The following is a 12,500-nucleotide window of genomic DNA, read 5'->3' as shown; positions in this document are numbered from 1 at the left end:
AGAGGAGAGAATAGAGGGAGGGGAGAAAGGAGAGAATAGAGGGAGGGGAGAGAGGAGAAAATAGAGGGAGGGGAGAGAGGAGAGAGAGGAAAGATTAGAGGGAGGGGAGAGAGGAGAGAATAGGAGGAGAAAGAGTAGGGAATAGAGGTATGGGAGAGAGGAGAGATTAGAGGGAGAGTAAAAAAATGAATGCTTACGTTTTTTTTCTCTCTCTTTTCGTGTCTGTTTGCGTGTGTGCGAACATTAGCGTACACTATAGCTGTAATTACAAAAATAAAAAATAAAAAAAAAATAAAATTACGCACACACGCACGCACTCTCACACACATTCACATACGCACGCATACACAAATACGCACTCACAAACATAAATACGCTGAGCACACTAACAGTTTACTTCAAACTCGCGCACGAACGCACACACTCACACACACAAATATGCTATACAGAGATCTCTCCCAAATGATTTCTCCCTCCTCGCCGGGGCCGAGTGGTTCAGGGCGCCAGGTTCAGGGCGCCAGGTTCAGGGCGCCAAGTTCAGGGCGCCAGGTTCAGGGCGCCAAGTTCAGGGCGCCAGGTTCAGGGCGCCAGGTTCAGGGCGCCAAGTTCAGGGCGCCAGGTTCAGGGCGCCAAGTTCAGGGCGCCAGGTTCAGGGCGCCAGACTCGAGTCCGCGACCTACAACAGGGACTGAAAACGTCTTCCTCAATTCGCAACTTGCCCGAGGCTGAAGGACATGGAAAGCCCCCGGACTGAAGGAACCAAGTCGCCCAGGCTGCAGCTCTTTTCCTGCTATGTATATATATGTGTGTGTGTTTGTGTGTGTCCTTCCAGGCTGCACCATGTGTAATTGATAGGTAAAAAAAAAAGGAAAAGAAAAGTAAAAACTCATGTAGGACGTCAAAACAAACCCTCATTCAGTAGTTTTGCTTCCGCTGAAATAGCTTATTCGAGAGAGAAAACTATAATTATAATCAAAAGCAGGAGTCGAGTAGAGAAAATGGCAAATAACTAAATGACTTGTCAGTTACCTATCTCTATGTAAATATTGCGATTATGGTAGTGAGTTTGAACTGAGAACTGATTGGGATTGTCTATGCTTATGATCCATTCCTTGGCCGCCGACATATCTGTAATGTCCGTCATCTTTTCAGATTCAAATTTTACTAGTTACCTCTAAGGCCCGTACTTTAAAAACCTTTCGCCAGGGCTGGCGAAGGGTTTCGCCGGGCGATCCGGAATTTCGTACTTTTAAAATCATGCCTGGCGAACGTTCGCCAGGGTTGGCGAAAGATCATATTGGAACAGCCTGGCGAAGAGAGCTGTTTGAATACCATTTTCTTGCTTTCAAATTATAAATTAGTAACATATTTGTGTTTAATAGGATGTAGGAATCACATTGAAATTATAAAATATCTTAAAATCATAATTTGTTATGAAATAACGTATATACGTATTTTTTTCAAGACCTTCGATGTTCCAGTCGAGAGCTCAAGACATCAGCTGTTTTCCTACCCCCCTACCCCTACCCCCCACCCCCGAGATGACTTATTTAGATTTAGGTTGTTATTTTGGTTGTAAGGATAATGTTCTATTCACAAATGTTACCAGAAGTGTTTTTTATGGCGGCATGTTTACTTTTGGCTATAGAAACAGAGCTGTAGTGCTCCACCGCCCTATAATGAGGCGTCTTTAATGATACCCTTGTAGGCCTACAGTTCAATATCTTACATCAGTTAGGAATAGTAAAATAGTAATTTTTAAACTCTTGTTAAAGTATAAAGTTATTTTTTGTATAAAAGTATAAGGTTGATATAGTATAGTATAAAGTACTTTTAAAACCTTTCGCCAATGCTGGCGTTCGCCTGGCGAAGCTTCGCCAGGCGAACATCTGAGTGAGGGAGGCCTTACTTTTAAACTAAGGCAGGTGTTCGCCAGGCCTGGCGAACGAAAGGGATCGCCAGGCGCTAACATCATGGATTCCTGATAAATCTAGCGCTTCGGCGAATGAAAAAAAACGCGAGAAAAAGCAAAAGGTTTTAAAAGTACGGGCCATAAAGTTAACCTTGTTATAGTATAAAGTGTAGTATAGCATAAAGTTAATTTTGTTATAGTATAAAGATATTTTCAACTTCTTTGTTATAGCATAAAGTTAAATTTTAACTCCTTTGTTATAGTATAAAGTGAGACTATTGCGGAAACATTTTCGTCTTCTCTCGAGGTTAATAATTAAGTTTAGGTTATGTTATGTGCACTGCAGATGTAAACAAATTTGCGCTACATTTAGCGGGAATGCAAGATGTTAGCGCCTGGCGAACGTTGGGTTTAAAAGTAAGGCCTCCCTCACTCAGAGGTTCGCCAGGCGAAGCTTCGCCAGGCGAACGCCAGCACTGGCGAAAGTTTTTAAAGTACGGCCCTAAGACTGCGGTTGTGTAAATTTGTTTTGGATTTTGCAGGTAGGAATCGAGGCCTGCGAGGACGCGACCGAAGCCGGAGCTGAAAGGAATCATCGACAAGCACTGCGAATATCCTGCGTTGAGAGCCATCGCCTGGCCTGTGTTCCACTAGTAAGTTGTTTGACGTTGCAACTATGTGTTGATACTGACGTGGTATAGTATTTATTTGTCAGACAAGGAGAGATGAAAGGGAGAGGAGAAAGTAGAGAAGAGAGTAGAGAATAGAAGGAGAGGAGAAAACAAGGAAAAGAGGGTGAGGAGGCAATGGAGAAGAGAGAGTGGAGGGAGAGAAAAGAGTAGAAGGAGGGTACAGAGTAGGAGCAAAGGAGAGGTAGTGGGAGGGGAGAGAGGAAAGGGTAGAGGGAGGGGAGAGAGTAGAGAGTAGAGGAAGGGGAGAGAGAAGAGAGAGTACAAGGAAGAGAGGAGACAGTAGAAGGAGGGGAGAGAGGAGAGAAGAGAGAGAGGGGAGAGAGGAGAGAGTAGAGGGAGGAGAAAGAGAAAATAATAGAGGGAGGGGAGAGAAGAGAAAACAGAGGAAGGAGAGAGAGGAGAGAATAGAGAGAGGGGGAAGTGGATAGAGTAGAGGAGGGGAGAGAGGAGAGAGTAGAGGGAGAGGAGAGGATAGAGGGAGGGGAGAGAGGAGAGAATAGAGGGACGGGAGAGAGGAGAGAATAGAGGGAAGGAAGAAAGGAGAGAATAGAGGGAGAGGAGAGAGGAGAGAGTAGAGAGAGGAGAGAATAGAGGGAGAGGTGAGAGTTGAGAGAGTAGAATTAGGGGAGAGAGGAGAGTATAGAAGGAGGAGAGAGAGTAGAGGGATGGTAGAACGGAGAGAGTAGAGGGAGGGGAGAGGGGAGAGAATAGAGGGAGGAGGTAGAGGAGAGGAGAGGAGAGAGCTGAGGGAATGAAGAGAGGAGGTAATAGACGGAGAGGAGTAAAAAGAGAGTAAAGGGAGGGAAGAGATGTGAGAATAGAGGCAAGAGAGAGAGGAGAGAATAAAGGGACGGGAAAGAGGAGACATTAGAGAGAGAGGTGGGAGCAGAAAGTAGAGGCAGGGGAGAGAGAAGAGAATAGAGGGAAGGGATAGGCGAGAAAATAAAGGAACGGAAAAGAAGAGTAAGTAGAGGGAGGGGAGAGAGGAGAGAATAGAGGAAGGGGAGAAAGGAGAGAATAGAGGGAGAGGAGAGAAGAAAATAGGAGGGGAGAAATGAAAGAATAGAGGGAGGGGAGAAAGGAGAAAATACAGGGAGGAGAGAGAGGAGAGAGTAGAGGGAAGAGAGAGAGAAGATGATAGAGGCAAGGGAGAAAGGAAAGAATAGAGGAAGGAGGAAGAGGGGAGAATAGAGGGAGGGGGAAGAGGATAGAGTAGAGGAGGGGAGAGGGAAGGGAGAAAGGAGTGAGTAGAGGGAGGGGAGAGAGGAGAGAGAGGGAGAATAGAGGTAGGAGAGAGGGGAGAGAGTAGAGAGAGTGAGAATAGAGGTAGGAGAGAGGGGAGAGAATAGAGAGAGGAGAGAGGGGGAGAATAGAGGTAGGAGAGAGGGGAGAGAATAGAGGGATGGGAGAGAGGAGAGAATAGAGGGTGGGGAGAGAGAGGAAAGAGGAAAGAATAGAGGGAGGGGAGAGAGGAGAGAGTAGAGAGAGGAGAGAATAGAGGGAGAGGTGAGAGTTGAGAGAGTAGAATTAGGGGAGAGAGGAGAGTATAGAGGGAGGAGAGAGAGTAGAGGGATGGTAGAACGGAGAGAGTAGAGGGAGGAGAGAGAGAAGAGAGAGGAGAGACTAGAGGTGAGAGGAAAGAGTAGAGAGAGGAGAGAGTTTAGAGAGGAGAGAGTAGAGGAAGGGGAGAGAGGAGAGAAGAGAGAGTAGAGGAAGGGGACAGAGCAGAGAGTATACGGAGAAGAGAGACGAGAGAATAGAGGGAAGGGAGTGAGGAGAGAGTAGAGAAGGAAAGGAGAAAGTGGAGGTAACATAGTAATCAAAGAAGAGAGTGAGGGGAGAGGAAAAAGTAGAGAAAAGAGGAAGAGGAGAGTAGAGAGAGAGAATAAAGATAGTAGAAAAAACGGAGAGAGTGCAGAATAGAAGGAGAGAGGAGAGAGTGGAGGTAAGGTAGTAATTACAGAAGAGAGGGAGAGGAGAAAGTAGAGGACAGAGAGAGAAGAGAGATTAGAGAGAGGGGAGAGAGGAGAGGAGAGGATAGAGAATAGGGGAGAGGAGAGAGTAAGGATTAAAATTCAAATTCAAAACACTTTATTTAATTAATTATAATGGGTACTGTATTAACATACACATTATTTACACTATGTAATAAGATGCAATGAACAGATGTTATACAATGCTTGTGAAACAAAATTACACAGAATACTAGTATCATAAGTAGATGTTCCTTCACGGATTATTACTTTTTGTATTCGATCTCATATATAAGCAGTTATTTTGCCTTGTATGGACGCCCGTTGTGTAACCTGTTTTCTGTATAGGTAATGTCCTATTTGTAGATTCTGTGTCCTCTGTATTTTGTTTTATTTGTGGAGACAGTAATTAATAATACTAAGTAATTAGCAATTCATAATAGTAAGTAATAAGGCAGTAATTCATAATACTAACTAATTAGACAGTAATTCATGATACTAATTAATTAGACAGTAATTCATAATACTAATTAATTAGACAGTAATTCATAATACCAAGTAATTAGACAGTAATTCATAATAGACAGTAATTCATAATACTAAGTAATTAGACAGTAATTCATAATACTAAGTAATTAGACCATAATCCATAATACTAAGTGCTAGTGTTTGTATAACAACAATTCTTGTTTCTCTGGGCATTTTATTGTTAGTGTGATTTAACAATATATGTGTCCCCATTACTTTAGCGGTTGGCCGTTCGTGAGTCTACCGAATTCTGTAAAGAAATGATTAAAGTGTTCTGTATTAATGGACTTTAAGGAAATGTCTGTATTTCGTTTCTTACTTGGCTCTAGTGGTTTAACCAGCCTCCATGTTTCAGCTGAATTGTTTCTACATTCATGGAACTTGCTTTTAAAATAATTTGTTTTCACACAATGGATGAGTGTTTTCTCAATCCTCTTCTTGTGTTTCTATTCAGCGTGAAGGGCGGTGTCAGATCTGTTTATCTTGAGAGCTTTGTGAGTATTATTTCTATCATTTATAGCTATCTTGATTTCATTTATCCAAAGGGCGGGAGGACAATTTACCGTTTTAGATTTAATAGGAACGGAGGCGCTTATGCTGTTCTTTATCACATCTGTTAAAATGGTATTTTGTCCGTCAACATTATCTGTTCTAAAATATCTAAGAGGTTTTGGTGGCTTTTCTTTATTTAAAATCAAGGTTAAAAGCTCGTGATCAGCAATTGGGCATGGAGTAGCGTCTGTGTGAATAATAACATCGGGTCGGGTCTGTTTGTTATTAGGACATCTAATATAGATGTTTCCTTCTGTAATCCTTGCAGGCTTGTTTATGAGTTGTTTTAATTTATTTTCATTAATTATCCTAGTTAAATTTGTATTTGATTTGTTTAGATCATCATTTAAACGACCTAAGATAAACACGGATTTTCTCTTTAATGGCATTTTTCTGAAAATACTTTCAAGATACTCAGAAGATTCTGCAGTAAAACGTGGGTGTCTATAGATTGTGCCGCCGGGGAAGGCAGGATGCATCCTACTTTGTACGGTTACCCAGATGTCCTCCGCTGCTGTATTATTTACAATTGTAGAGATCGTATTGACTGAAGGGTATCTCTTACGTATATGCAGACTCCAAATCCACGACCTGCATCACATTAGTAGACATGAAGTTCTCAATATCTTCCTCGTTCGTGTCAGGATGGCAACTCGTGATATACAAGTACACTACCTGAGGAAGGTCGGCACCGTGCAAGGGTTTTGGTCTAGTGTTGGCGGGAACGGAAACTTCCTCATCTTGGTGGAGTTGCGACGGCTCATTTGTTTGTTGCTGTGTTTCCGTGCTTTGTTGTTGACCACGAGTTGTGGCGCTTGTGGAGTAGTAATGGTGGGGGGGGGGGGGGCAGGTACTCCAGACACGTGGTGGTGCGTTGCATCTTCCCAGTGGCGGTTTGCTGGAAGATATTTTTGCTTGTTTTCCTTCTACTGTTCTATCGTAGCTTCTTCTGGATGTTACTTGTGTAGAAGCTCCGTTCCCCATACCAGTTATGGACGTCTCAGCGTCGTTATTGGGGATTAGCTTGCATGGCTCCTGACGAGGGCAGGCTGGTGCGCCAGCAAGGTTTACTGGGTTTGGGTGGGAAGAGATGGAGGGGACGGGTGTCAGGGGAGGGGGTGGAGGTACGGCGGACCTCTGACCTTTTAGGACGTTAAAAAAAAAAAAAAAATAAAAGAAAAAAAAATAGGTTGTTGATTTTTCATTTAATATCATTATATTTTTGTTAACAGCAACAGCACTAAAAAGAAAAAATCTTCTCTTTTGCAGACCCGGGAGGATGGCGACCAAGAAGGTACTACCGTTCGCACGCATCGCTCTCCCTTCCCCTTCTTCTCTTTCTTGTATTCATTTGTGTTTTCCCGCTCCCCTTTTACTCGCTCCCTCTCTATACATATCTCTGTCTACCACAGCCCACAATACACACTACCTGTAAATACATATGCACATACAAATGTACATTTGCACACACACACACACATGTAGATTTATATATATACAAATACATATACATACTTATATGTATATATATATATATATTAATTTATATATATATATATATATATATATATATATATATATGTGTGTGTGTGTGTGTGTGTGTGTGTGTGTGTGTGTGTGTGTGTGTGTGTGTGTATATAACCTATATATATATATATATATATATATATATATATATATATATATATATGTGTGTGTGTGTGTGTGTGTGTGTGTGTGTGTGTGTGTGTGTGTGTGTGTGTATGTATATAACCTATATATATATATATATATATATATATATATATATATATATATATATATATATATATATATATACATATATATATCTTGTTAAATGACTCGTGTTATTTCACTTAGCTTAGTCGAGGTATTAGCTTAGATTTAGATTTACTTAGCTTACTCAAGGTATTAATTTCTTCTTGCATTTTATAATTAATATCTTAAATAAAAAAACAACAACATAAAAGGCAAGTAAAGTTTCAATTTTATATACCAAAACAAAGCCAATGCCAACACTGAAATACAAATAATTATCTTAAACCATAACTCAAACAATGAATAATAACGATGCAATTCACAGAGAAACACAACATCAATAGTTCTGGTCGTGAACACGGTCTATACTTGTCAATCTTCCGTAGTAAAAATTCCACAAAGTTCTTGTCACAGAGTAGCGAGGTTAGATAGAGCTGAACAGGTGAATGGCTGAACAACTCTGCCTTTGTCGTTTTTTCTGTTTTTGCTTTTTTACTCTTGTTGCATTTCTTGGCTACCAACCAGCAGCATATGGCCAAGCATGTTAAGCTAACGGATGCTATTCATTCTTTCAATCTAAATAAGGTCATAAAGTTTTGTCTCCCTTAGAAAAGCGATTACTTGACATTATTTTTTCATCCTGATAATAAATTTATTAAGGTAAATTCTTTATTTTAAATTCTGAAATAATTCATTGGGTGTTGTCTATTATAATTATATTTTTGACATAAAGTTATTAAGTGATTTATGGTTTTGCTGGTATCGCAATCTGGGCATTGAGGAGGGAAGGCCTTTTCTACGTAGGGAGGGAGGCGTGTCAATTTTGTGGGCGGGCCAACACCACCTCCTCCCTTCTGACTTTTCTGTGGGCTGTGTCCCACACTTCTATGTTTTGCCTGACTTTGGTGGTCACTTGCAGGTCGGTCCACTCACTTTGCCACAGATGGATTTTTGCTTTTATAAGGGACACAAAACACCTGAGATCTGTCCGGACTGTGCTAAGGTCCAGATCGCCAGTTGACCCGGCTAATCTGTCAGCCTGCTCATTGCCATGGATACCAGAGCACCATATCAGGTTGACTGACTTGTTGGCACTATGTAGCATACGAATGATTTTAGCCAGTAGTTCATTTTTAGTGTTTTCTAATGATTTAATGGCTTTAAGTGAACTTAATGAATCGGAAAAAAAACTATTCTATCGTGGGTCGTCGATACTGCAAAATTAATAATTTTATCAACAGCAAAAAGTTCAGCAATAAAGATCGATGTAGGGCTCTGACAATCTCATCCATTGTTAGATCTTTATTGTAATCAAATTCGAATCCTGGTTGCAGCTCAGCCCCCTCCTTGGTGGTCAGGAATGCGGGATGGTAATTGTCTGAGCTGCTTGTGAATGAGAACTGCCTGGCGAGTGCATTATCAATGTCTCTAGGTGAAGCTAAATTGGTTTCCTCTTGGATGATAATTTCAATTTTTAAAGTTTTTTTTTTATTAGTTTTATTGGTTGTAGAGACAAGGCTCCACCAGGAGTCTCTTTTTGCTTGTCTGATTGTTCTACGAGCCGTAGCTCTTGCTAATTTATAGTTGCAAAAGTTCTCATTATTTATGTTACTTTTGAAAAGCCTGTAGGCCCTATTGCGTTCACACAGCACCTTGCGGCACTGGTGTCCACCATGGAACTATAACGCTATCTGTCGAAGTCACTGCTGCATCTAAAATAGATTTTTTAATATTGTTTACTTTATCATCAATGGTTTTCCATAAAGTTTGAGCTGGACGCTCCTTGTGAAGGCGACCTAAGGCCTTTTTTACAGTTTCCTATGACCATGTATAAACAACTGCACCTGGCTGGTGAGCGAGCGGAGCGCCTCTGCTCGCTGTGAAACTGGAAGAAAATGGGAAGTTGAAATTTGACGCTACACTGTATGGTGCAATATTAGTAACATTGACGATGATAAGGATATTATTTAAACGTATAAATACATGCATATATAGAAAACACGTACATTCACATATATATATATATATATATATATATATATATATATATATATATATATATATATATATATATATGTATATATATACATATATATTAATATAATATATATATATATACATATATATATAATATATATATATATATATATATATATATATATATATATATATATATATATATATTTATGCATGTACGTGTTTTCTTTACATTTCCCATTGGTTATAGGGATATGAAATTCTACGCCTATGATTATGATATGATTTTAAAGAATATCTCTTACGATTCGGCAATATAGGAAACGAACTTTTTTACTAGATCGTCCTGCTCTAGCAACAAAATTATGACATTGAAAATGTACACTACTGCCATAAAAATAATATAGAGTTCAAGCTTTAATACTGATATGCTTTCATATTAATAGGGCCACGGCTAAGAAGAGCGAGGTTCAGGTTTATCTTTCGTATGTGTGCGCTTATATGCGATATGTCATGTAAGGCAACAATAGTTACCGTTTTTCTTACACCATTTATGCTTTTATCTTGGGCATAGTCAGGCCTCCAAAAGTGTTCCATGGCGAATAGTATATGAGGAAGTATCTCGTGTTTTATTTACAGAATGTGTTCGAATGGTTACAAGAATATTACGAAAATTTATATTAGGTTCTACATAATCATTTTACTTATTATGTATGTGTAATTGAATATGCAGACGTAAACATGTTCTTTTACATGTAGTTAGTATCAATTAGTAAATAGTGTCATTTCCAAAATATTCTAAGAAGTGTGACCTTCGAAACCGGTGTCGATAGACGGACGAAAAAGTATGATGGGAGGCGCTTAGGGCCCGCGCATTTTCAACTGATTTCGAGTTTCCCGTCGTTTGATTTGTAATTTTAAGATGTTGATAACTAACAACTTGCATTTATTGTTATTTCCTTATGTTACATCGGTAAAACAGTGGTTTGTTAAAGGATACAATTCAAAAACAATTCATCAACTCGAGTACGATTCCTAGGAATGGGGGAGGAGTCGTACCTTTGGCACAGCGTAGAAGCATCGGCCGCGTTGCCATCGCTATCGGCCCGGAGAAGCGTCGCAAACGAAACAAAAGGCCTTTTTTCCGGCACCAAGAGGTGTAGTACTACAGTTTCCTATGACTCCGCCCCTATCTATGGGGGCGGAGTCATACATAAGCAATTGCACCTGGCTGATGATCGCGCGGAGCACCTCTGCCCGTTTTAGATTCAGATTCGTCAACTCGAGTACAATTCCTAGGAATGGGGGTGGAGCCGTCGCCTGTGGCAACAGCGTAGAAGCATCGGCAGCGTTGCTGTCGTGATCAGCCCGGAGAAATGTCGCAAATGAAAAAAACGACACTTTCTAGTGTAGTTTGACAGTTTCTTGACACCGGAAAAAAGGCCTAAAACGACTCTTTCTAGTTTAGTTAAACAGTTTCTTGTCAGCGGAAAAAAGCCTCTAGTCTGCTCTTTCTCCGTTAAATTTAGGTGCTGAAGGCGTTCTCGTTGTGTCGCAGGAATATTTAATACAAATAGGAAACCAAACCAGTCGTCATTGGTGTGCCACTGGCGTCGGACTACTATCGTTCAGAAGGATTAAATCAGAATCATTGACAAGCTTAACTACATGCTCACCTCACCATCTAACTGCAGGGAACCTCACAATGTATGATGAGCGTTAAAATCACCTAAAATTACTTTATTTCGTGGCAGACTATCCCGATGAGCAAAGAGCTCATCATAAATTACCACATTATCAGGTGGACAATAAAATTAACACATAGCTGGATACGTGCTGCGATAATACGGCAAGTGCAGATGGAACGGCCGCAGTTGTAGCAATATATATATATATATATATATATATATATATATATATATATATATATATATATATATATATATATATATATATATATATATATATATAAACATAAGTATATATATATATCTGTATATGTATATATGTATATGTATATTTTACATATGTATATATGTATATATAAATATATTTATATGTATATATATATATGTATATATGTATATGTATATTTTCCATATGTATATATGTATATATAAATATATTTATATGTATATATATATTATATATGTATATATATATATGTACATATATATGTATATATACATATATATGTACACTTTACATCTATACATATATATATGTATATATATATATATATATATATATATATATATATATATATACATATATGTATATATATATATAAACATATATACAAACATATACATATAAATATGTATATATACATACAAATATATATTTGTATATGTACATATATACATACATAAACATATTTACATACATATATATGTATGATATATTTATTTATTTATATATATATATTTATTTATTTTTGTATGCATGTATGTATCTATGTCTATAGTTTTATGTATATATAAATGTATATATATACATATGTATATATACACACACACATATATACATAAACATATACTAATATATGTATATATATATATATATATATATATATATATATATATATATATATATATATGTGTGTGTGTGTGTGTGTGTGTGTGTGTGTGTGTGTGTGTGTTATATATATATATACATATATACATATACATATATATATATACATATATATATATATATATATATATATATATATATATATGTATGTATATATGTATATATGCATATATATAATATTCATACATATATATATATATACATATACATATATATATATATATATATATATATATATATATATATATATATATATATATATATATATATATATATATATATATTCATGTATTTACATGTATATATATATTATAAATATGTATATATATATATATATATATATATATATATATATATATATATATATATATATGTTGAGGTTTTCCTTAGATTTTGCAATTCCTCTTTTACTAGTTCAATATTATCTTGGATGATCTTGCATTAAATAAATGCTTAGGTAACATCGGCCTTATATACGATATACACATAGATAAATAAAAATAAATAATTCCGATCCTCAAACAGTAGGGT

General features: G+C 37.8%; 1 protein-coding gene across 2 annotated transcripts in view; it reads left to right on the top strand.

Annotated features, from left to right (window-relative positions):
• Positions 1 to 12,500, top strand: part of LOC113817319 (uncharacterized) — a 30,494-nt gene that overhangs the window by 7,275 nt on the left and 10,719 nt on the right. For both annotated transcript variants that reach the window (XM_070127849.1, XM_070127850.1), the window contains 2 exons: positions 2,455 to 2,565; positions 6,927 to 6,951. In XM_070127849.1, the coding sequence (XP_069983950.1) occupies positions 6,937 to 6,951 (15 nt within the window). In that variant the 5' untranslated portion in view covers positions 2,455 to 2,565; positions 6,927 to 6,936. The remainder of the gene's footprint in view (positions 1 to 2,454; positions 2,566 to 6,926; positions 6,952 to 12,500) is intronic.

Source organism: Penaeus vannamei, chromosome 12 (genome assembly GCF_042767895.1).
Source record: "Penaeus vannamei isolate JL-2024 chromosome 12, ASM4276789v1, whole genome shotgun sequence".
NCBI classification, from domain to species: Eukaryota; Metazoa; Arthropoda; class Malacostraca; order Decapoda; family Penaeidae; genus Penaeus; species Penaeus vannamei.
The sequence above is the reverse complement of the archived record's forward strand: the minus strand, read 5'-3'. Positions and strand labels throughout refer to the sequence as shown.